Here is a 26,969-nt window from a genome sequence, read left to right as displayed (position 1 = left end):
TTTCCATGTAAGGGCTGTTAAAGTCATTTCAGTATCTCTTCTGGAAGGACCTGGTAGAAGGATCTCAGAAAGCTGGGTAGATGTGGGGGCGAGAGGAGTTGGGGCCCTCCTGGCAGACGCCTCCCACAGGGTCCGGACCTCCCACGCCCGGGTCCCTAAAGCGCAGAGCACACCCACAAAGGGCCAGCGTCCAGGCCTCGCTGGGCGCGCGGGTGAGGAGGGGGCGGGGAGAAGCAGGGCGGCCGCTCCTCGCTCCCGCCGCGGGCCGGCGTCCAGGGCTGGGGAGCGGCGGGGGTGGGCGAGGAGGGGCGCCCACGTCACGTGCGCGCGCGCCGGGGCCGCAATAAATGCCCGGGAGCTCGAGGCGGCGGCGGAAGCGCTCGGCGCCCGGCTCTGCGCGCGGCGGCGGCTCTGCACCGAGCGGGAGCGCGGCGTCGCCTCCAGCCTTCGCCGCCACCCCGGCCTGTGTCCCCGCCCCTCGCTCCTGCAGATAACGCCCCGAGACGCTCGGGCGCCCACCCTGGCCGGCCAACTAGGCAGCTGCCTTTCCGCCCCAAAACTCAGGCTCTAAGTTTGGAGCGTTGTGACTGCTCCTTCTTCCAGGGCCCAGGGGACCCGCGGAGGCCGAGGCTCGCGTCCCCCTGCAGCCAGCGCGCTGGTCGCCCGAGGACGCGCCCCGCCCCGGCGCTGCCCCAGCCGGGCCGTGTGTGTGCAGTCGCGTGTGCGGGCTGCGGGCGGCTGCGGGAGGCCGGCCGTCTCGTTTGGCTCAGCTCTCGTAGGGAACTTCACACTGGAGAGGTAAGGGCGTTTGTAAAGCCGCATCGCTGGGTCTGCAGGCTGCCACCTTTTCCTTTCTACTTTTTTTCCTGCTTAAACTTCTGTATTGAAACAACAACAACAACTTGCAGAGTGTGGTCAGACACAGAGGGTGGGTGGGCTACTCAGAAAGCAGCCGCGATGGGGGTTTGTGGGAGCTCATTTTTGGAAGTGACTTTGTGAGTTTCACCTTCTGTCGCGCGCTTTCCGTTTGGGCTCAGGGAACAGTGTTCCTGAGGCGCAGGAGAGGAAAAGCTCTGAAGCTGCCCGGGAACTGTTGGCTTTATCGGGAGCGGGTCACAAGTTAGCGCACACTTTCTAGGAAACAGTGATTGAGTTCTTCTTGACCTGTGCCTGGATCAGAGGAGGCTTACCCCAGTGACCTTGACCATTCACTCCCATTAATTCACTGGTCCCTCTAGAAGTACCCACCGATATATATATGAGTAACATTTTGTACTGCTTTAAAACATTCATAATATTGTGGACCTTCTGAATGTATGTGAACCAGAGATGGGACACTAAGATAAAATAGTACCTTAAAACAGATAGAGAAACATGGGCCTGTGGTTTGATTGATAAAACATTCCAGGTACGTAATACCCTCTGCAGGCTGTTTGTAATATATAGCCATTTAAAGCTTCGTAATTCAGAAAGTATTTAAAAGCTTTGGCTGTTCTGGGTTACTTTTGCCTTTTATTTTTGGCCTCGTGTACATTATCTTGAGACATAGAGCTGACTGTTTTATGGAAACAATGCGTTGTGAAAAGTCCTTTGTAGGAAAAACGGGTTGGAGAAAATTTATTTCAAAAAGTGCATTCCCATTTGCTGGCATTATATAGTCAAATCAAACAGGCTCACTCCCTTTGTAACTGTTGTGTTATTTTTGTTATTAGAAAATTAATATCTGCCAGGATTTTCACCCTAATCACACTGCATGTCGTTATAGCCAAAAGGAGTGGAAGAGCCTGTCTTGGAGATTTTCCCGGGGAAATCCTGAGATCACTCATTATGAAGTGTACCGCGCGGGAGTGGCTCAGAGTAACCACAGTGCTGTTCATGGCTAGAGCGATTCCAGCCATGGTGGTTCCTAATGCCACTTTATTGGAGAAACTTTTGGAAAAGTACATGGATGAGGATGGTGAGTGGTGGACGGCCAAGCAAAGAGGGAAAAAGGGCCATCACAGACAATGACATGCAGAGTATCTTGGACCTTCATAATAAGTTACGAAGTCAGGTGTATCCAACAGCTTCTAATATGGAGTATATGGTAAGGAAATTTTTCAAATGGTATGTACATAGAAATGTTTAATGATGCTTTTAGCCTCCATGGTTAAATTTGCTTATGATAGTATTTAATCTTTTACCATTTGTCCTGTGTGAAATTAAAAAAGATTTTCTTCAAGAGTATCTTCTTCTGCATATTCTTTTGTGAGTGAGTATTCCTTTCATTCTTAGAGCTCTTTGAATTTCAGAGTAGAATTAAATACCTTTAGATGTAATGTTCCTGCTAAGTGCTTTAAGTTCTACTTTTAGGAGAAAGATTCCTATCCTGAAAATACTGAACAGCTGGTATATTTGCTTTTGAGTGATTTAATAGAATAATTGCTTCCTAATTTTTAACTGATGCAACCTTCTTATGAATAGTGGATCTGAAAAAATCAAGGACCAATCATTTGACGAAGCTTTCCAAAAGGCTGATGTACATATATATGTACACACACATAGATAGATATAGATTTGTATAATTTCCATGATCCTTTGTTTCTTAGAAGTATGTAACGTTAAAGACATACTGTAAAATGTAACTTTCTGTGGTTGCTTTACTTTTTTTTAACATTTTTTATTGATTTATAATCATTTTACAATTTTGGTCAAATTCCAGTGTAGAGCACAATTTTTCAGTTATACACGAACATATATACATTCATTGTCACATGTTTTTATCCGTGAGCTACCATAAGATCTTGTGTATATTTCCATGTGCTATACAGTATAATCTTGTTTATCTATTCTACAATTTTGAAATCCCAGTCTATCCCTTCCCACCCTCCGCCTCCTTGGCATGTGGTTGCTTTATGTTAAGGAATGCTTTGGCAATTTTTTTTTTCTTCTGGATTTATTTGTGAACTTTGAAGTGTGAAAATAAGCCTGGGCAAAGGATTAAATAGGTATGTGTGACTTATCCTTAATAACCTTATATTCACTCTTGAAGTAAATTAGCAAGTTTGGGAAACAAAATTACTTTTTAAAGACTATAACTCATTGGTATTAGGGTACTTTATATCCTAAATATTTAGAAAAATTTTCAAAAATGTGTTATTCTACTTGCATGAATTCGGAATGCACTAGCAGAGACTGATAATAAATAATCATTGGGGACAAAACTTATTTATTGAACATGAGGGATAACTTTTCTCCTTTGGATACATTTCAGGGGCAGTAAATTTTAATGCATTCTAGTTTTTCCTCTTTTTTTTTTTTATTTTGCATTTACGTTAGTTTTGTTGGGTATTCTTTATGTAGATAACTTTCATGAAACATGGAAGTTCTAAGTTCACGTTACCCATTACAAAATATTTCATTATATTATTTTAACTTTTACTAGAAAAATATTTTACCCTGAAGAAAGTAGGTAGCACTTAAGAGAACTCATCAGAGATTAAGGATCAGGGCCAACAGTTCTGCCATCTGGGTTTAAATTTGGGCACTGATACTGAAGAGCTGTGTGACTTTGAGCAACTTACTAATTTCTCTCTACTTCAGTTTCCTTGTGTCTAGCACGTGTATTCACCTCGGAGAGTTGTTGTTGTGAGGGTTACATGAGAAATGAGATGACCTATGTAAAGTCTAGCTCATTATCAAGTGTGTTACTGTTGCAAGGTCTCAGTAAATGTTACTAAGACATATAACCAATTTTATGTCTCCTTCTACCGTTTAAATAGAATAGCTAAGGAAATTGTTAGCCCTTTGCAACGTTCCGTGCAGGACATTCCATCTGTAATGTCTCACATTTCTGCTTTTTGTGTATTTTAAAGTATTTGTTCAAAGTACAGAATTCTACGACCTCTTCATCTGCGAGCTCTCAAACAGAACGAACCCACTGTGGAGCCTTTCCGAGTAGGCCACTGTCTGCTTATTCCATGTGGATGGGTATTCAGCTGCTTTTTATTTAAAATAAGGAAGAACTTGGGAGTTCAAACCCACAAAAAGAAGTCCGAGAATATCTGTGTGTGTTTCAAGTAATATGGAAATAATGAAAGAGCAGTTCTGTGATTCGTTTTTGTGTCTGACTTCCAAAGAAAATAACTGCCTATTGTATGATGTCTGGTCTAGGGTATTTATGTGAGTTCCTTTTTCGTTTCACTGGTTTCAGTCTATCCTTGAAATGTAGATTCAGAAACCAGCCAGGGTTTATGTTGTGTTGCCCTTAGATACCATTAGCCCTGGAGCTGTGTCTTGGCCAGTAACGGGGCTGCAGGGGAGTTTATTGCTCGGCTGTCACACGGGAGCACCTTTTCTAGAATACGCATTTAAGGGCACATCTAAAGGAGCAGTATCATTTCATTTCAAATACTGTTCATTTATGTCTTGCCTAATAATAAGCAGAGATGTTGATCAACTTGTGAAAACAAAATTTATTCAAATAGTTGTTTTAAGTGTACTTATTTTGATAAAACAATATTAAAAGCTAACCTAAGAGCTATTTCCTATAAAAGCTGCAATGCCCTAGGTTAGTGCCGCCACTTTTGGCCTCTGACACTCTACGTGCCATATTACATAGAAGTTCGAATAGCCAGTTCCCTTACTTACATTTGGTGCTTGTCTTAGTCTGCTCTTTGTTCTTGAACCTGTGGCAGCCAAGCCACATCCACATTTATTAACATCATATCCTTACCCTTACTCTCGGGCTCATTTAATTAATAGGGTTAAAAATGGACTCTGGAAGGCCACATCTTCCCGTGAAGACCTTACAGGCTGGTTGAGAAGAAAGTGTAGACACATTTGAAACTTTTCAAATAAGCAAGGACGCAGAATCCTGTTTACATGTATGAATGATGCCAAGGGAGAAGAGAGTAATGGAATATTCCTGACGGAGAGGAGATGCGGTTTCTGTTGTTTCCAGAGGGCGGTCAGGACCAGGAATTATGGCCAAGAGTGGAGGGCATATCTCAGAAGAGGAACGGACAAACGTGGGGTGGACTAGAAGCAGAGTCCATTGATGAAAGCAAAGACCTGGAGCAGAATCAGGGAGGGGAGAAATGAATTATTAATTCCAGAAACCAGCAGTCCTAAGGAGAGAGACTACCAGCATTTAGTTTCGGGTACATTGAAAAACTGGAGCATTTAGGTCATCAAAGGAAGCTGTTGCTGAAGTTGCAGTGGTATTTTGAGGAAAAAACACTGGCGGACCTAGGTTCCCATGCTGCTTACTGGGATGTGAAGTCCGACAGTCAGCAACCGTTCTGAGCCTTGCTTTTCTCACTGGTAAAGTCGGTGTAGGAATATACACCACACAGGCTGCAGTGAGATAAGATATTTGATGCTGTTGACTCTTTTGTTTTCAACCAGCTTTTCCTTTGCATGGGTTTTCATCCCATCACTTGGTTCTTTTATTTTTCGGGTTATTTCTTCAACATGTTCTTGCTTCCTGCTCATCTTTTGGAAGCTTTATTCCCCAAGGTTTTGCTTTTGACCTTCCCCCTTCCTGCAGAACCTGATCTACTCCTTTGACCTTACATCCTGTCCGTCTATTGATGGCTTCACAGTCGACAGTATCCAGCAATCCTCTTTGGGCTTTGGTTTTGTATTTCCGGTGCCCACTGGGGCATCTCCATGTAATGTTGCTCCCCAGTTACTTCAGGTTTCAGATGTCTAGAAAGAAAATGAACTGCGTTCGTTCCACCCTTGCCCTTGGTCCTGCTTCCCTCTTGGATCCTTTCTCAGTGGATGTCATGGACGTCTGCCTCATCCCCTCTAAATGAAAAGCAAACAAACAAATAACAGAACATTGGGCATGTCCTGACCACCTGCCTTGGTCTCATTCCCTCTACCCACGTCCACGTAATACACACACACAAACAGAAATCCGCAGTTAACTTGCCTCATTCTTTAGATCGTCTCAGAAATGTCTTTTGAATCCATCTCTTCTATTTCATCCTAACCCGTGCTTGTTGTCTCACCCGAGATCTGTACCACAGCTTCCCGGACAGTAGACTATCCTAGTCCACTTCTGCTGTATTTCTGTTGTATTCCACCTCCCTCACTGTTTTACTGTATCTCTTTTCACTCAAAGAGATCTGTGGTGGTTACTCAGCTGCCCAGAGCTTCGGTTAACTTTCTGCTGCTCACAAGTTAAAGCCCCCTTGATTAACCAACAAAAGGAGGCACGTCTAGTACACCATACCCCGTACCCTCAGCTTATTTGCATCTATTTGAATCTGTGTTCACATTAAACTGTACAGTCTTCTTAAAGATAACCGCGTTTTCTCATGCCTCGGTGCCTCTTTGCTAATTTAGTTCCTCTGTGCCTCCTGTCTCCTCCTGAAAACTCAAGACTAAGCTCAAACATTTTCTGTAGAGTTTTCTTTGATGCACTCGTCCCCCGTCCCACTCCTTCTGTGCTCCTGTAAGTATTTTATTCAAGCCTATTGATAGTATTAAAATTTTGTTACAGATAAACACTTAACATGTTTATTTGCCTTTCCAAGACTTTGAATTCCTAGAAGGGTCAGGATGTACCTTACTTATTTGTACAACCCTGTGCCTGATGCACAGAAGCAGAACTCAGTAAATGTTTGTTGAGTGAATATTGTTGCATGTTCAATAGCTGTGTTGAACAAAGGGATGGATGTAAGAATGGGCAGGATTATATATGAGACAAATATGAAGGACAAGTTAGAAAGAGGAATTGAAATAATGAAAGTTCTGGGAGGTAGGGTTTCACCAACACCAGAGATACTGACATGGAAATTAGAAATGCTGAAGATGAAGGAATGAATTCTTCAAATAATAAGATTTTGTTTCTATTTTTAAAAATATTCATGGCATACTAAAAATTGTCCTGTAATGTAGAGCTGCTGAAATAATAGTAAAGATACTCAAATGCTCTAGAAAGTAAATAATAAAATAAATTAGTGAGTATTTATCTCCTGTAACAAATTTTTAATAGAGCCTCTAAAACATTAGAGATTGGCTGAAATCCAAAGTAGTTCACTGGGATTCAAAGTGTACCTAAGTCTAGAATGTGCTTTAGCAACATTAGGATACATTACCTAAAAATGACATATGTGTCATTATATAATGCCAATAATGTAAGCCATTTTCCACTGTTACAACTGTTTCCATGTCTTCTAGATGACTGTTGACAGATGCTCTTCTGGGAGGGTTGATGGATGTACCTGCTTGCTCAGTTCAGATATGGTGAGACTAGGGGCAGAAGCTTTGCACAGCTTTTTTTTTCCAAATGTAGGACCAAGTCCATTTGGATACCTGTTCATCTGCTGGGCAGCCAGAGGCTCTTGGACAAACAACCAGTGGTACTTGCGGTCCATGGTGCATTTTGATGCAAACAATGGCTTAGTTCCAGTCTGTCACTTATATTCTTTATATGGTCATGCTTAACATTGGAAATTGAGTTCTTTTTCTTCTGGGCTTCAACACCGCAGATAATTCCAGAAACTAGACAAGGGATAACCTAGCTTGTTGAATAGGGTGATGCTGGTCTGGGTTCTGCCCTCTTTCTGACTATCTGTAGCTGAATCCAAACCTGAAAAAGTGATTTTAGTTTGTGAGTTGCTCTCACAACTCTCACAAAGCGACTCTCGTGAAACCACATTTCTGACATTTTTTCCCACCAATGGCATATATCCAGAATAAATGCAGATAATGAAATGATGGCCTCATAACTCACTTAGCCAAAGCTCAATGTTTATACACTTCTTATCTTGCTAACAGTGGCAGGAATTCCACTGCAATTAAGATTTTATTGCAGCTCTTGGTTCCTAAAATGATGGTTCTCTCAATATTGGCACTTGCCAGGTAATTTTCAAAAATTAAATATTCACATCTTTTAATGATATACAGTATAATCTACATGCACTGAAAGGTATATGAGGTAACTTGCTTGGTTTAAAGACTGTTACTAGTGTTTAAAGTTGTTAACATTTCTTTATTCTATATTTGAAATGGCTTGTTTATTTTTCCTAAATTATTTTTATCTTACTTCATTAATATTGTTTAGATACAATAAAGCTATGTTTTATTTTAGTTTCTTGGTCTACAAAATTTCAACGTTTACAGAGCCTTAATTCGAATACGTAGTTTTTGTTGTTTTGTTTTTTGTTTTGAAGGCATCGACTCTTCAGTTTAATGTATTTTTCTTTTCAGAAGTTGCACCGTAGATGGCAATGCCTATAGGAAGAGAGTGACGTTACAGCTCAGTTCTGTTGAATTTGGTGGCTACCCTAGAGTTCTAGGAGATTAAAGGTGCCTCATTACATGTAAGCAGCAAATCTAGGATCTTAGAAATGCAGGAGACAAGAAGCAGTTTCATTAGGAGAGTGGAACACTTGGACCCAGAAATATGTCACAAAATTTTGAAATTGTTATTGTTGTTTATTCCTTCATTCACCAGGGATTAGGAGTTTACCAAATGCCAGGCTCCATCCAGGACCCAGCAGTAAACACACAAATATTCTTCCTTTCCTGAAACAGCTGTAAAGACCCTGAATCTCCCAACTCAGTGAGGGGTCCTGTGTGGCTGGCACAGAGTGAGTGTGGAAGTAATGTAGAAAATGAGATCAGAGGTTTAACTGAGGAGAACAGACACACGCCATTGTGTAGACTCACTCTGAGTGATAAGTCGGAGTGATAAAAAGCCATTTGAGCCATTTGAATTGAGGAATAGCCTGATCTTACTTACAGGTAGAATCATTTTGGCTTTGTTGAGAATAGACTTTAAGTGGTGAGAGGTGGGGCAGCGGTGAGAGCCAGGGATTCAAGGCTATTGCAGTAGTTAATCCAACAGTTGATGGTGGCTAGGGATGGGAGGGTAGCCTTGAAGGTGGTGAGAAGTAGCACAGTGTGATACACAGTAAAACTCCTTTGTAAGCATGACATCAATCTTGAATAATTCAGGGAAGCCTTGTTGCAAAACTAAATGCCCCGCCAGGCAGCCAGTAGGCTGGAAGTTCCTACATCTGGTGCAAGGTCTAAATCCATCCAACCCCTGGCTGCAGTGTTTTGAAATCTGATGGTAGTTTCCATTCTGGTTTAAATATCAATGGGGGACTTTCGACTTGTACTGACTTCTAGAATGGTTACAGAGATTCCAGAGATCAGCAGGTTACTGATACTTGTTTTGCCAACCCAATGCCAAGAGGTTGGAGGAGGTAGAAGCAGTCTCTGCCTCCTCACTTTCCAGGATAAAGATGCTTGCAGTTATCCCACGTGGTCTGCCCCCGCCACCCCTCCAGTCTAGTCTCTTCCTCCAAAAACAACAGAAGATGAGACCTTTAGCATGAGAATCAGGACAGGACAGTGGCCAAGTTCTTGTTCATTCATCACCAGTTGCAGCATCATGGGGTATATCATGGGGATTTTATTTCTTGGAGGTAACACCAACAGATTTTGCATGTGGGATATGGTTATGCAGATTTTGCCTGAGAAACCGAAAGTATTGGAATTACCATTTTTTAAGTTAGAGAAGAATGTAGCTAGACCAGCTTTTGATAGAGAAAGCTAGAACTCAATTTTGGACAGATTAAACTTTAGATTTTGCTTAAATATACAAGTGAACTTGTCAAATATGCAGTTAGACATGTGTGGTCTAATCTGGAACATAAAATTAGGATTTGTTAGAATTTAGATGCAACTTGAAGAGAGATGAGATTATCAAGGGAATGAGTATTGATGGGAAGAGATGGTCAAGAAGGGAGCCCTCACATACTTTACAGTATGGAGGTAGGGAGGGTGAGGAGGAACAGCAAAGGAAATTGAGAATTCGGAAGAAAGCCAGGGAAGCCTGATGTCCTGGAAGCCAAATGAAGAAAGGCAGGAAGGATTATCAGCTCTGTTAAATGTTGCTTATAAAGATCAAGTGAAATGAGGACCTTTGAGTTCTGCAGTGCGGAGGCCACACTGGAGGTCTGATAGACGCGTGGGGGGTGGCACAGTGGTCCAAGAATGGTTCAAGGAAGAATGGATGGGATAAGTGAGCTGCTTGTTCACTCACTCATCTGTCATGTGAACCATCTCCTGTGGGGCAGGTGGTATCCACAGCCTTAACTCTTTTCTAACCAAAAGTTTCCAACTTAGTTTTAGAAGAGGTAATTCAGTTAGGAAACATATCCCAAGTGTATAATCATGGTCAGTAGGAAAATGCAGTTTTCTTTGCATAATTGGTTTTGCAGTTACCTTTAACCGAATGCCTTCATTAAAAGCAAAATGTTCACTTATAATCATCTGTAATCATTTATAATTATAATCAAAACTGACATTTAGTTCAAGAACATTCTTTGCTATTATTCAACCGTATTCTCTCACATACTTCTTTCAGGAATTTATACAACCAAATAATTGCACATGATTTAAAATTTAAATTCTCACATTTTTGCTGATTTTTACTAAATGAGTTAAAGTTTATAAAGCTAGCATAAATATATGTCTTCCATATTATTATGTATCATATATTTATATTTTACACAAAATGTTTAGTTCATTGGAAGAAAATGTAAATTCAAGTGGTGATGTATTGCTTGGTGAAGATATTACAGTAAGTATGTCTAAGTAACCCTTTCATTAGTTTCCTAAGTATTTGTTGCCTTCATAATTTTAAGAAGGTACAGGAAGTTCTTTATAATGGATTAAAACAATTTGTTATTCTTATTGATTAATTTGTGATTAAAAAAGCGTTAATTTGACGAATATTGATTGAGCATTTTTTGTGCCAGGCACTGATTTTGATGCTGGAGAATACATTAGTGTATAAAAAGTTCAACAAGTTAATGAAAATACGCACAGTGAGATGGTAGAGAATGACAGAGATGGAGCTAATCATATTAAGTAGGTGGGGAAGGCGTCTCTGAGTTGGTGGCTTTTGAGCTGAGCCCTGAATTATGAGAAGGAACCAGCTAAACAAAGATGCAGACATCTAGGCAGAAGGATACCCGGCAAAAGATCTTTAAGTCAGGAGTGAGGTAGGCGTTTTCAGGGACCACAGAGAAGGCTATGATGGCTGAACTGTATTTAGTAACGAGGAAAGTTTTAGAAAATGAAGTAGATCCATAAGTAGGGGCCAGTATTCCTTTTGTGCCATATTGGCGAGGAAAAATTTGGATTTCATTTCCAATGCAATGGAAAAGTCCTTGCAAGGGATTGACCTGGTCTTATTTCCAGTCTCATAAAATTATTCTGTGTAGTGGTGAGTGATCTGAAGGAGGCTCTGACAGCAGAGAGATAGTCAGGAAGCCATTGCTATATTCTGAGTGAGAGACGATAATGACTGGGACCAGGGTGACGGTGCCAAAGATGGAGAGAGGTAAGTACTTTCAGGCTACGTTTAGGGGGCATCGCTGATGGTTTTGTCGATAGCCTTAATGTGAAAGGTGAAGGGTAAGGAGGAATGTTCTTAGGTTTTTTCTCAAGCACGTTGGTGGATAGTTGAAGCATTTGTGGAGACAGGAGGAGAATCAGAAAGGAGAAGGTGGGGGTGAAATCAGGGGGTTCTTTCTGGCCAAGCTTATTTCGGATACCATGTCATCCTCCGTTGAGTTTATGGTCAGTGGAGAGGTGGGACTTGAGATAAAAATGTGGAAACCATGCAGGTGCTATTAGGAACCATCTTACCTTAACTGACTGAACAAAACCATCCAAGGAGATTTTTGTGGACAAAGGTTGAATACCTGGATTTGAGTCTTGGCCCAGCAAGATGTGGAGGTTGAACAGAAAGGAGAAACTAGCAAAAGAAGCTGAGAACAAGTAGTCAGTAAGGCTGAAGGAAAAGACAGGATGGGCTGGTGTCCCAGAAGCCTGGAGAAGAGAGTTCAGCAGTTCCCGTATCGCTGAGAAGCTGAGTAAGATGAAGAAAAGCCAACAAAGGTTTTGTGGACTTGGAGGTCGTTGGTGGCTTTGAGAAGAGTGATTTCAGTGGTGGGCAGAAGAGAAGGAGGGGTGAGGAAGTTGAGAAGTAATTGTGAGAAACTCCTCATGATACTGTTGCTGTGAAGGAGCTCAGAGAAATGGAACTAGCCAGTGCTAGAGAGGTATCTGGGAATTTTTAAAATTTTATTTTTAAAGAGCATATTTGTGAGTTGATGGAAATGCACAAGTTGAGAAAACCCAGCATGGAAAGGAGAAATATAACTGCAGTCAGTTCATTTATTCTAACAGGAAAGGCTGAGGCTGTAGGTACACAAGCAGGAAGTCTCATGTATTTAATGATAAAGGAGAATTTCCATGTGGATGCCTCTGTTTTTCCCAGTCAAGATCCTTAGCAAGACTGAGAAGGCAGAAAGGAAGGGGTCTGAGCTTAGGATATTGTGAAATGGCAGTTTTAGAGACGTTCCATGAAGACCTCTGTGGAGTCAAATGTATGAGATGTTCTGAGGTACTTTAATTTGGTTTGGTTCCCAGTGCTTTAAGTTACAAAATCTAATAGATAGGGAAGAAGCCAACTGTAGTATGTATTACTATAGTATATCGTGGTAAAGTATTTCCAAAAAACAGGAAGATTTAAAGTCATGGTTTCTCCAGTTTGCCACAGGTCACACCACTCTTTCCAGCCACTTCATGTGGTGTCACCTGCTTGACCCCAGAAGACATTTGACTAGGCAGCTCCTGGAGATGTGAAAGAGATGATTAAAGGCATGTTAGTCGGGGGGGGGGGTGTTGATTTTTAAAGTATTTAAGTATAATGTAATACAGATCAAGCATTGATGCAAATTCAGACCAAATAGTGGGTTTGAGGTTCACATTGCAGACTGAAGGTTAAATACAGATAGTTGTATGGGAACTCTAAGAATCGAGTTATGAAAATGACCTAATTTTGTGGACTTGTATTAGTGGATTATTAAACTCACCAAATATAAGAATCTGGAACTATGATCCAGTGAAGATTTTTTTTTTAACTAGTTAACAGAATCAATAAGGTTCAATTAAATCAACTGCTTCCAAGTAGCTTATTGGGAAAAAGGCAACAATTTTTCTCTATTAGAAGCTCATCAGCCTCACAGGCAAAATATGAATATGGATACAATCTGTTCAGTAGGCCGTATATGCTTTATATTTTAAGTTTTTAATCAAAGAAAATTTTGAAGTCGGGCTTCAGGAAATTAAGGGTAGCATGTGTTTTTCATGGAAAAGCAGCAGGTATAACTTTGAGACTCGATATAAGGGATGCTTTAGTCCAGTGCCACTCAAACTTTAACGTGCATATGAATCCCCTGGGATTCTCGCTAACATACAGGTTTCGATTCAGTAGGTCTGGGTGGGCCCCAATTTTCTGCATTCCTAACAAGCTCCCAGGTGATGTGGCAGCCACTGCCTGGGAACCACACTTTGAGTAGTCAGCTTTAGACTCTCTGGAGGAAACGAAGTCTAAATTGAGACATTAAAAGTTGACTCTAGAATCCAGATTCTTCTTCACCTCAACTCTTACATTCACCTTTTTCTTTTTATCAGGTAGCAACTCTATTAGTTCAAGAAAATAGAAACTCCTTTCACTCCCTTTCACGAAGTGTTTTACCAAAAAGGTAAAGAAGCTTGAATAGTAAGATTCAGAAGGCTTAATGTTTAAATCTGTCTACTTGGAGGAGGGGTGGAAAGTGGAATCTCAAAATTAGTTAATGACACAGTTCTGCAGGAGACTGGAAAGTGAAATGCAGTCAGTAACAGGGCAAACTCTAAAGGCCACGTGAGTGAGAAGGGAGGAAGCAGAACTTCAAAGCGGGCAAGAAAGGGGTGGGGTGGGGAGGGGTCAGCTGGATCCGATCCAATAATGAGCTATTAGCGAAGACCCAAAAATAAGCTTGGGAGTTACTCTGTATAACTCTCCTTTGTGTTATTGTTGTAACTCAAACAATAGAAAGTAACCATCTAAACAGGGGACAATCCAATAAATCTTCTGGGAGTGAAATATAAAACTATATCTTATATTTGCTCAACACATGGCAAATTTAAATCTGAAATCCTGGATGATTGACTGATATGCTCAAAAGAAACTACAGTGAGATCAGATGTTGTCCAGGGATGGGAAATCAAGGTGACAAAAAAAGTTTTGGAGGAGGGGAGGCTCTGGAGTGAAGATGGAGTAAGAACCTCAAAAATCCCGTCTAGAAAGAAAGGGCCACGAGAAGAGGTTTGTTACCTGAGTTCAGGAAGACGATGAATACATCTAAACAAAGAGCAGTGCTGTTTCACAGGAACATCTATACCATTATTCCTTACACCTTGTGGTTTTTTTTTTTTTTTTTAAATACCATATGGATCTTGCCAAGCCCTTTTGCCTTTGCAGATGTTAGAATGCCTTATGTGCATCTTGTTTTTTCTCTAGTGAATTTCTCCTCTTCCTTCAAGACTCACTTAAAGACTAATCTGCTTTTGTCTAAATCCTCCCATACAAAGTGCACTCCGCGCCCCCTGCTCCCCTCATGCCCTGGCTTCCACGGCATTTCATACCTGCGCCTGTCTGTTATTTACATTCTTGTCTCTTTCTCTAGCTTTACCTTATTTTGTGGGAAGGGACTGTGCTTTGGTAATTTTTGCATTTCCCCAGCTGAGAGGCTGATACATGCTCTAAGCTCAATTTTTGCTAGTTGGAAGGGGAAAAAATGGAGTGAATGAATGAAAAAATAAAAAGATGACTAGATAGATTTCCAACAGTGATTCTAAACTGGGCGGAATGAAAAAGGATTTGATTAATTCTGTGTTGATAGGAAAATACTATTAGAAAATCACAAAGGATTTATTTAATTAAAGTGTTGTATTAATGTTTTACTTAATGTTATGTACAGTAGCTTTTTGGTTAAGGTAAAATCATTCTAATAAGTGTGACAAGTGGCTAGATTAGCCTTGGATTTTAGTGACTTTTCAGAGTTATATGGGTTATGGACTTCTCTGTCTCATGAAGTGGGGATGGCCGGACGCCTCTGTGAGTAGGGGTAGAGTCTTCCAGGAGACATGATGATCAAAGTGCTATGGCTTTTGATGGAGAGCTGTTCTCAAGATGTAAATCACAGTGTGATAAGAAGTACTAATTAGTTTGTTTTAAGCTGTATATAAATCTAAAAATACTTCAATATAAAACAGTAACCAGGAAAGGCTTCTTAGAAGAGGTACATTTTGAAATAGTATTAGACGTTATCATCATTGTGTGGTAGGGACTATGGTCAAGGGCATTGGATGATGCGAACCTTGGATGATAAGCTGTTGATATGAAAATATGTGTGTGATTGATTCAGAAGCGAGGACTTGGCAGTCATGATCTGTGAGAACAGATGAAACAGTGGAGATAAGATTGTTCTATCACGTGTGACTTGTGGCAGACTTGAGCCTCATCCATTCTCCTTCTCTGCGTACCTATGAAGAAACATTTTATTTGGTATAATTTGGTATTTGTATGACTTTTGTAAGTGAAACAGTTATTACAGAGGACTTCCAAACTTTTGAGTTCATTAATGCTTTTTAAACCATTCCTCTGTGTGTGTGTGTGTTTGCGTGTGTGTGTGTGTGTGTGTGTGTGTGTGTGTGTCCTAAACTAAACCTACACTACACAGGTACTTACTTGGAGGCTTCAGTGGAAATATCAGCATGAAAATTTAATGCGAACAAAGGTCCTGAATTAGTTTGTTGTCAATAGATTTAAAGCTAAACTAGGAATAACTTACTCAAAACATTGTTTTGTAAGTAATACTGTGCTAAATTTGAATTCTAAGAAATTTGCTTTTTCATTGAAACTTTAGGTGGCAGTGATTATCTTATTTTTTAATCATTCAAAAGTTTGGATTTGAATTTCATCCTCGGCCACATGAATATTAACAGTGTTCCATAAAAAGCTGTGTGAATCACAGCAAATTAAGCAGATTCTTAAAGAAACAGGGGAATAAGAGAACATGTGTTAAGATATAGTAGGTGTCAGGTAATGTGATAGGCAGTTTACTAACACAAATTCTGTGAGATGTTTTTATTCTCAGTTATTATTTCTCATCAGGGAAACAAATGCCACAATAGCAAGGGTTTAACAACAACAACAACAACAAAATAGCAAGGTTTAACTCTGTGTGCAGAGTTGTGGACCACAAAGGATGGGAGACCCAGGCATGAATGGTAGTATCACCTCCTGGTGAGGACTAGAGCCTGGCAGAAGGGCTGTATGAAAGGACCCAGTCACCATCACCTGGGGCAGGTACTCAGAGGGGATGAGTGGGGTTGAGGAGGGGGTAATACATCCTTAAATTCACCTCTCCCCCTCTAACTTCCTGTCCGTGTCTTCCAGTGGCCAAATTCAACTAGAATCCAGGAGCCAAGGGAGCCTGAAGAAACTCAGGATGTAGGGTTGAGCCTTTTGGGCCATAGAGTATGGCAGTAAGTGGCTGAGAATGGCTATGTGCGGAAAACAATGGAGAATATTTAACACAATACTCTTTCTCAAATTTTCAAAGAAAGACTTTGGAAAACCATATTTCTTTACATCATCATTTTAGTCATTGTTTGGTCACTGAAGACAAATTTATAAGCATATTTTTAAGGGACACCTGAACATCTGATTGAGCATGCTGTGGTTCCTAACCAGCTATGAGTTTCCTAGCAGCCAAGGAAAACAGGAAACCATATGGTTTACATAGCTCTCAATGACTGTTTGGAGGTATAACAATTTAATGTTCTTGAAGCAGGAATTATTAGTGAAACTTTAACATAGAATTCTCGATATAGGAATAGTCAACAACTTAATATAGTACTTTCATTAAAAGTATGTAAGTGTATGCAATTAAATGTTTCTTATATTGGCTTTTGGTTTAAATTGAAGTTATCATGTTAAACTGTATGTTTCGGTTTCTGTTTGTCCATAAACCTTATCTTTTACTAATTTTCTCAAAAAGAAGTTTTCATTTGTTAACCCACCTCTTTTTTCTTTCTGAAAATTGAAAAGATATCCCCAAGTACAATAAATAAAAGCAATCCATATCTTATTTACTTCAGAACTTGATGCTTTTCATTTTGATACTCAACTTTGTAAACTAATACATGTAGGATGATTTGTTATGAGAGCTTATCTTTCCTAGCATCGATTTTTTAGGCTTGACTTCTAGATCTATCGTGTATCTATCTAAATTTATGTTACAGAGAAATTAAAACATAAGTGCTCATTTTTGTACATTGACCCAATATCCATAGATCAAGACTTAAAGAACTGATAGATGGTACTGTACCTTCTAAATTACTGAAACATTTCCTTAAATACTGATGTCTCTGTAAACATCCAGATCGTAGTCTGGAGGATTAACTACTTCTTTCCTAAATGACAACAAAAATAATGAAAACATTATAGCCTTAAATTTATCACAAAGTCAATACAAAGTTATGGCCTTTACAAAAATAATCCAAGTTCAACTATTCAAGAATTTACCTTTTGTTTAGCCTCGGTATGTCGTGAATACCCTTTTACCTTGAGTTTATACCACACATGCATGTTTGGTTTAGGGGGTTTAGGTCCCTGTATCCCTGATCCAAGTTACTGCCAAGCCCAGCTGTGACGCTAGAGATACCAGTGAGTACATACTGGCAACGTATTACATGCCAAATTTTTCATTAGGTCACCTGGAAAATGCAGAAAAAGTATGAGACACAGTTTTTGATTTAAACTTCTAGTTTGAGAATTAAGCAGTAGAAACAGATCTAGGAGACCATATGGTAATTGGCAAATTACGTGTTTGAGAGAGTTCAGAGAAGGGTGAGATAAACGGAGTGTGTATTTTGGTTGGGATGACTTCCAAGAAGCGAGAGAAGTGAACAGAACTTCAGTGAAAGGATAAAGTTTCACTAACTAAGGAGGGGGGTGGGGAGAAAGAACAGTCCTGAGGGGGGAAATTTCTGATGGATTCAATGGCCAAGAAATGTGAACGGCCAAGTACTATAACCTTGCTTCTTCTGTTGTGGGTATTCAGTGTATATTTCTGGTACTGGGTATTAGAAAAGTCATAGCTTTAGATTTCCTGACCTACCAAGTCAGACTCCGCGTTTTAACAAGATCTCGTAGTGATTTCCAAGCACTTTAAGTTCTAGAGAGTCAGCAGTAGAGGGCCCGTGTTGAGGAGGGCTGGTTTATAAGTGAGGTAGGTAAGTTATGACCAGGCTTGGGAGGGCATTGGCAGGGAAACAAGATATGAATCAGACTACATTTTGTGGAAATGTAAGGATTTTGTTGAATTAATGTCTCTGCTGCCTCATGAGGATAATCTACACTACATCATGCATTCAGTCTGTATAGTATTGAAACAATGGGTTTAATTAAAATGATCCTGTGAGTTTATCCACACATTAAATTTCCATTCCAAAAATTGTTTTAATTTTTTTTCTTTTTTGCTAGGGGAGATAATGAGGTTTTATTTTTAGAGAAGATACTAGGGATTGAACCCAGGACCTCATGCATGCAAAGCATACACTCTACCACTTGAGCTATACCCTCCCCCCCCAATTATTTTAATTTTACTAAAAAGAAGAGGTAGTTCCTTAAATTGTTAGGTTATTACTTTTTAAAAAAATTTAAGGTTTTGTTTTGAAGTAGATTTTAAGTAAAATACTGCCACATCTCCCTCACATCTCTCTAATTTCCAGGAGACCCTAATATGTGCATTGCCCTAAGGTAATGCTACTTTCTCAATACTTGGCGAAGCCTTTCTGTCCAGAAACACAGGTGTTCCTTTTGAAACCTGACCCTGGTGCATTTTTCCCTGCAACTACAAAGTCTTTTCAAAACAGGTGAAGCACGGAAATTAAACACCCGAGGTAATTTCTGAGTTGTGAGGAATGAATTTACGGCTGTTTTCCGTCGTGTTTTTGATGCCAGATGACTTTGTCACAAAAACATCTTGCACTCTTTTAGCATAGATTGGATGACTGATTGATTGATTTCATTGATGTCTGTTTCTCTAGTATAGTTCTGATAATACCACCAACAGAGGAAAAAGAAGGTGGCTAAGATTTTATAATGAGGCATTATATTTGGACTTTGAATCTGAAGTCTTGTGAACTGTCAAGTGTGTTACTTCCATAGAAACAAATTCTTTCTTAGAGGTCAAGTTATTGCTATTGAGAGGATCACGTTGATAGCTTATTCCATCAGATTTTGGGGTTGCACTTTCTGATTTAAATAGGAAAACACAACAGTGATTTCTGAGGGATTTTATTTTGACGTATGATGAATGTTTATAAACCTGTTTTTCCAAAAGTTATGGCAGGGCAAGAATTATCTTTTAAACGTGGTGTTTAGGAAGAGATAGCTCTATATGCCTTTGATTTTCTTCAGCTGCTTCTTCAGACCTGAGCGGGCTAAAAAAATGTTGGTTTTCTAGAATGGTAGAAAGTCATACAATCCTATTTCCCCCTGCTGAGAATGACATTTAACAATTATTGAACTATATGAGGGTTTTCAGTCAGTAGATTATTTCTGTGTGCATTTAAAAGTGTCAGATCATGCTGGTCAATTTCCAATGAAAATTCTTAATTCACTTATAAATTTTTTCATTAGTGAATATCACTATATGAAATGAACTACTTAACAGCTTCAGCGTTACCTAGAGTATTTCCTTTGGTAGACTAATTATCACGTTACCTTCACCAATAAGTGTTTATCAATAACTTTTTGGACAAAGTCCATCATTTCCATGCCTACCGCTGATCTTCGAGGATTTATGTTGAAGAGTCTAATTACACAGATTTGCACCAAGCAGATAGTATCACAGATCTTTACTCTATATTCTTTAATACAATCTAAAATAATAATTAAAAAGTTCTTTAACGTTAGATATTCTGTGTGAAATAAATGTTTGACTTTTATTTGGAAAAACAGCCCACTATTCTCTTTAGATTTTTGTACTAACATTTTTGAAGTCTCAGTTATAAGAAAATGCTCTTCAGACAAATTCTTAGTAACTAATTAACATTGGCTTTCAACTCTTGCTTAATGTACTACAATAATAATTTTGAAGCTAGAAAGAATCAGTGATTCCCAGGACATGAATTTTAAAATTATCTGACTCTGGAAAGAGCTATATAAATTTACTATGGTCAAGAAAATGTATTTGAAAATATTTAATCCTTTTTAAGAGAGAAACTATTCTCAGTATCAAAGAGAAAGAAAGAGTTACACTGCTAATAACTGTTTTTGCCTAATGTGTGGTGATACAACCTCTGGTAAGCTAGCAATAGTAACTCTTAAAAACTACATTCCTGAGTGATTTGCAACTGTCATTGACTGTTATTAGAACAGGATAACAGGCATTCTGGCAGGAATATGAATTGTGTACGCTGTCCGTATCTCACAAAGGATAGCAATCATGTACTTGTTTCTGTACATGTCTAGAGAGCTACATAACTTTTGATTTTTACAAGTACAGTGTTTTAGTTCTAAAATGACTATATATTTCTAGGTTTACTTTTGAAAGTCCTTTGTCAAGGTTCAAGGTTTCTTATGTACACACACAGAAAATGATAGAGCCTCTATGTTGAACTGGTTGAAAAATATCACTGGAGACAAAGTATGTTAATATTATGCTAAATGTTTCTTTTAGTAATAAAACTTCAGTTGAAGGCTCTGCTGTGTTCTCAGAAGGAACAGCTTACGCATGTAGTTGGAAAATAGAGTGGTTTTTATTTCTGCACACCTCAAGTACCCATTCTATAAAGAAATGGTAATTTTAAATGTGGCTTAGCTTTAAATTAGGCCTGGGTGAATAGTTCAGACAGAAAAACTGAAGCCAGTTAGGCCATCTTGATTTAATTTACAATCCTGAATTTAAATAGAAATTTGTAGAGAGTAACCTGCATTTAAATGGGATGGGTATGAATTATTGCCAGTCTTAAAACCTGAAATATTATGTTGTAGCATAAAAATATACATTCTGTGCTGTTGTCATGTTATGATAGTATTTCTTCCAGGATAACTATTTTCAGTATTTTTTTTTTAAAGAATGTTCTTAATTCGTATTATTGAACTTGACCTAAACACCACATGCTTGATTAGATTTTTTAAATAATTACTCTTTAAATTGTCACTAATATTTATTAAATATTGGTAGCAAATTTTAATTGCATGCCCTCTGCCTCAGTTCTCATAGTAGAATAATGTATGTCCCTATTTTAGCATTATCATAGTTCATTTGCTATGCTCTACCTCCCATTTTTAATGGATTAAATAGAAAACAAGTCATGCTGTAAAAACAGCTTATCCATAATATAGACTCAGTAATTGAATTTCAGTCTTCAAAGAGACCTGAGTTATCATCTATTTCAACTGACACATTTTACAGATAAGAAAACTTAGCTTAAGTATTTGAATGATATGTTTCAGACTTTATTCCAATTTCTACACATCAGGTATATAAACAAACTTTGGAAATACAACATATTTGTGAATTTGGAAGTGGTCGTATATCTTCTCTAAAAAGGGTCCATCTTCAATTTTGTAGGAAAAACTGACATCTAAGGTTGTAGCATTGTGTGCAAAACAAGAGTAAATTGACCTTGAATGAGGACCTTAAGGACTCTCTTAGCTGGGAGGTTCTTGCCCTGGGTCTCACTCGTTTGCAGTGACCTGGACATGCAAACCCACAGCTCTCGTGGCTGGGCTAGGAAAACTCAGACAATAGGAACCCCTCTTCTATCTGTCTCTGTCTCTGTGTGGTCTCCCCGTATTATTTTTCCAGCTACCTTTTCTGGGTAGCTGAACTCCTAATTTGTTGGCTGAGATTTGTTAAGATGTGTGTCTTAAAAGAGAAAGAATCAGAAAGAGGCTGTATCTCCTAACCTAGCCTGGAAAGTCTCACAGTGCCATTCTGTTTATTAGAAGACAGTCGCTATCGAGCTCAAACTGAAGGGAATTCAACTCCACCCTTTGTGGGAAGAGTGTTTTAAAACCATTCCAATGGTTTCAAGGCTTTTTTTTTTTTTTTTTGCCGTCTAGGAATGTTTATGTTTTTCTTATGGTTCCTGGCTGCGCTTTGACTAAGAGGTTGCTACGTTGCTAGATTAGAAACCCGTGAAGTATGGTTTCACTGTGCATATGACTAAATTACTAACCAAGAATCTGATTTCCAAGATTGAAGACAAAAGTTTGTCTCTTAAGGACAACTGACTTTCCAGGGAACTCTACCTGGAAACATGCTTCCTTTTGAGAGATGACCATCTCCCCAGCCTTTTGGATACAAAAGGAAATTGGCATCTTGCTCATTTTCTGAAACTTCAGCCAAATTCTGTTTCTTACCTAATTTGTTTGGGTAAATAATGACAGCAACTTGAATCATGCCTTTGCATAATTATGTAAAGTCTAGTTATAAAAATAGGTCTAATTTAAGTAATGAATTTAATTAATAGTATGTATTTGGCAAATCAAGTGCTTATCTGATAAGTATATGGAGCATGCATGCATTCTTGATGTCTATACCACAAAACCAGTCATCTTACACATTTGATATTAATTCAAAGTAAAATTCAAATTTTCATAAAAACCAGGTACTTTTTATTTTGCTGCCCTTAATTTTTCAGTAGCATGTAAACACACTTTTTTGTGTGTTTTTGCTAGATAATGAAGATGCACTATAATAAAAATATACTTACTCTAATTTTGTATAAATTTAACTTTTTGGCTTTGAAAGCATGATTTTATATATTTCAGATCCACAGTTGAATGAGGAGGAATGTTATAAAAAGATTATATGAAGAATAAAGACACTTCTGTTCCCCACACACACCTTTTTTTTTTTTTTTTTTGAGGGGGGCGTCTTTCTTTCTAGTGTCTTGTCATTTTGTCCTATAGTCATGATTAGATTTCTTCCATCCTTTAAAAATCAAAGAAAGTCAAATTCTCCCTAGTCTGGCGTCCAGTCTTTTGAAGCTGCCCATTTCTCTTCTTCCTCTTCACATTTTCTTTCTCCATTTTCTCTTTTCAGTCACTTATTAACCCTCTGTGTTGTGATATTTCTACCGAGGATGGATCCGAAATTGCTTTTAGTAATAAATTAGTACCTCCAGACCTCATTTTTTCAACTTCTCTGTAACATTTGGGCTGTTGCCCACTCTCCACTCCCGAAATCTCTGTCCTGTTGCTTCTGTAATTGAATCCTCTTTCAGTTTTCCCTTAACCTGTCCAATACCATTTCCCCTAGTTAAGTTTACTAGCTCATTTTTTTCTTACCTTCAATTTTGATAACCCCAGAATTTTCTTTTCATTTCTCTTCTAATTCTCTATCATCTTCCTGAAGAAATTTATCTCTGAGTGAATCACTTCAAAATTTCATATCTTCAGAGCATATTTCTCTCCCCAGAACCCCCTACTTGACATATATACTGCATGTATCACAGACTCCTCACACATCACTCTTAAAATACACAGACATACACTTCTAGTACAATAATCCATTTCTCTTTCTGTATTTTCTTTCTCACAGTTCGGTGACCTCATCAGTCTTCACCTTTCCCCTCCTTCACCACCTACTTTCAGTCATCCATCAACTTCTAGGAATTTAAATTCCTAAATTATTATTAGGATTTCATTATTTCAATCTGTCTGCTTTTCTCTAGTCTCATTGCTATCACCTCAGGTGTCCTCATTTCCTAGTTCCAGGACTATTTTTTATCCTCTTCACATGCCCAGAATCCTGTAATTGTACCAGGACTGAACCCAGTTCTACCCGACTCTCTTGTTTTGATCACCACACTTACTGTACTGCTTGCTTTTCAAATTAACAAATTGAATATTCAACCCAAGGCATATGAAATAATAATTATATAATTTTAACTATTTCTTTATAAGTCATTTTAAAACTACAAATTAATCACTCTCATTTAATTTTACATTTTACAGGATTCAGATTCATTCATCATTCGTATAGTCAGCAAACATTTATTAACCCCCTTGTCCATATGGCAGACACAGATAATAGGCTGAAAATACTGGTGTGAGTTAAATAACTGCCTCCAAGCATCCCACAGTCCCAGGAAAGAGACACATGGACAGATACTAACATTGCAGTGTAGTAGCTGCTAAAGCAAAGGAGCATTACGAAGCTTAAAGAGCCCAAAGGAGGGGATACTTACATCTAAGAGACTTGAAAGTGTGTCGAGAATATATAAAGGTAGATTGTGAAGGAAGAGTAAGGGTCTATCTGAGAAATAATTGGGAGAATGATGTTTTAGGCAGAAGAAACAATACCAGCAAGAGCAAGGAATAGCATGTTTTATGACAGGAAACAGTGGGACCAAAATGTTGGTTGGACTTTATGTACACGGGGTTTTGCTGGATGCCTTTAGATAGAGGAATCACTTAAGCATGTTTGTATCCACTTAGGCAATTCTAAACAGTTGTAGAGCAGGTTGGAGGGCTTAGAGATGGATACAAGGAGACTAATCAGGAGGCTAGTGCAAAAACCTATGTGAGAGATGGCGAGAACTGAGACTAAGATGCAGACTTTGCAAAGAAGTAAGGAGAGAGAAAACAAAAGAACTGAGTATCACTGTATTCTAAAGAAATGTCCAAACTTTACATGTACATAATGCGTTTGTATTTGTATTTTATTTTTGTTTTAAATTGTAGACATGGGATGCAGAACTGGAAAGATCTGCAGCATCCTGGGCTGAAAGTTGTTTGTGGGAACATGGACCTGCAAGCTTGCTTCCATCAATTGGACAGAATTTGGGAGCACATTGGGGAAGGTAGCTTAAAATGTAACTTTTTGTTTCTGAAACCATAAGTGTTTGAGATGAAATACTTACTAATGCCTCATTGTAAGTTTTCAAAGGCTTAGTGCCTAAAAGGAAAACAAGCAGTCACACCAAGACAAATAATGATTAAAAAAAAGTCATACTACAATGATTGATAGTATTTTAAACTTATTTTTGTTTTAAATAATTGATATATTAGTGATGTAATGTGCAGAAGTATTTAATATTAAAACTTACATAAAAATACCTCTCTACCAAACTTTATCAATCTTTTTTGCAATATTTGATTTTATATTTTCTCCAACTTTACTTGCTCTTTGTGGTTATTTTCTTTCAAATAGATATAGGCCCCCAACATTTCATGTACAAGCATGGTATGATGAAGTAAGAGACTTTAGCTTCCCATACGAACACGAATGCAACCCGTATTGTCCCTTCAGATGTTCCGGTCCTGTATGTACTCATTATACACAGGTATGTTTTGGGTACATTATACTTCATTCCTTTAAGTTGAGTTCATGTAAACTAACAAAGTTTTCTTTTTTGTGTGTGGGAACTTAGGATACTAAACATTTGTCTTAGGTCATTTGGTGTGGTTATTAAAAAAAAACTTACATAGGTATTGATTAATGTAGAATAGGCTTACAAATTTTTATGAACAATAAAAATAATTATCAGAAAAAAAGTCCAGACTTTTCTTTAAAAATATGTTATTTCAATGATTTTAGATATAAAACATTTTTAATATGGCCCCCATAAATTCAAATGGTGAGAGATTTACCATCTTTGAGGTCAGGTGTCTTTATTTTTTTTATTTTCCAAAGAATAAAGAATAGTTTTATTTACCATGGCATTCAGCATTTACATGTGTGCAGAATTTGTCTTTCTTTTTTATGTTCAATGTTCACATTTGGTGTTGGGTATGTTTTAGACTTCTAAATCAGACAACTAAGGGCTGATTTGACCAGATAAAGCTCACCACAGATCTGAGTGTCTGGAATTTCTATAACTGATTATTAGTGATGAGAAAGCAGACAAATGGCTCTGTGTGCCTTTGCATGGGACAAGATCAAGATCAGCAGTGACAGTGAAAATGTCACATTGTCTAAGAAATTTGAACACCTAAACTTTTACTCTGGTTCTTTCTATTTTAAGATGAGAAATTCTGTTCCTTTGTTAGCTAAGTTTCTGCATAGAAAAATTCATACAGCATTTCGGTTTGTGAGGATGTAACATTTGAATTACTGAGTCATACATAAGATGTTTATGTTTTCTATCTGGATACAGTTGTTTACCTATAGATCTCTCTCTCTTTTTTTTTTTTTTAATTTAAATTAAATACTTTCCAAAGTGTCAGGAAAAATATCCTTTTTGATGTTGCTTCATTTCATCTTGAATGATACATGTTGTTTCTTGAGTCCGCTTTTATACATTTTTCTCTTGGACATGTTGTTGTCTTGCTTCGTCTCAGCCTACTTTTCTGAGCATTTCTTTTCTCTAATGTAGGTGGTGTGGGCGACAAGTAGCCGAATAGGCTGTGCCATTAACTTGTGCCAAAACATGAACATCTGGGGGCAGATCTGGCCCAAAGCTATCTACTTAGTGTGCAATTATTCCCCAAAGTAAGTAGACAAAGTACTGCTTCCATATGCAAATATTTCTTAACGACATAAAAGTAACTTTATATTCCTGATTTTGTTTTTCTCATTTTCCTTGTAGATTATCAAGTAAAGTCCATTGTTCTAACTCAGTTTACTTCATATGGCAACAGTTACAGTTGCCTCATGCATAAAATCAGTGCTTAAAAGGAATATGAAAATTGAAAATATAATCTTTGTAAAGACAGGAGTCATATTTTTAGGCTTTCAGTTTTACTTATTGCACTATTATATTGTGTAAATATTCAATAATTTGGATTTATTAGAGATGAAAAACTGTAGACTGAGAATTGTATTTTCACCTGTGTAAAGACCATTCAAGTAATTAATTGAAAATATTACACAACTGAACGTAGGGTTAAATGTAAGTCTGAAATCTGTTTTTATTAAAACAAATGGAATGTAGATGAATATCCCAAAGCAGAAAATTTGTGCTTTGCAAAAATTTGATTTTGTAGTTTTAAACAATATTCATAGTATATTATTTAGAATATTTTTGGAAAAATGATGTAGCAATCTATGTTTAAACTTAATAACAGTGAGATATCACCCTTAACCTGT

General features: G+C 38.2%; 1 protein-coding gene and 1 non-coding gene across 2 annotated transcripts in view; one reads left to right on the top strand and one right to left on the bottom strand.

The window, feature by feature from the left end:
• Positions 1–237: 237 nt before the first annotated feature.
• Positions 238–26,969, top strand: part of CRISPLD1 (cysteine rich secretory protein LCCL domain containing 1) — a 43,541-nt gene continuing 16,809 nt past the window's right edge. Inside the window, 6 exon segments of the mRNA XM_006185862.2 lie at positions 238–798; positions 1,766–1,983; positions 1,985–2,086; positions 24,623–24,741; positions 25,092–25,224; positions 26,257–26,372. Coding sequence (XP_006185924.1) covers positions 1,828–1,983; positions 1,985–2,086; positions 24,623–24,741; positions 25,092–25,224; positions 26,257–26,372 — 626 coding nt within the window. The 5' untranslated portion in view covers positions 238–798; positions 1,766–1,827.
• On the bottom strand, positions 18,427–18,499 carry TRNAA-UGC. Its single transcript has one exon. It is a non-coding gene; the product is annotated as a tRNA-Ala (tRNA).

Source organism: Camelus ferus, chromosome 29 (genome assembly GCF_009834535.1).
Source record: "Camelus ferus isolate YT-003-E chromosome 29, BCGSAC_Cfer_1.0, whole genome shotgun sequence".
In the NCBI taxonomy this organism is placed as follows: Eukaryota; Metazoa; Chordata; class Mammalia; order Artiodactyla; family Camelidae; genus Camelus; species Camelus ferus.
Note: the sequence above shows the minus strand (reverse complement) of the source record. Positions and strands in the feature narration are given on the sequence as shown.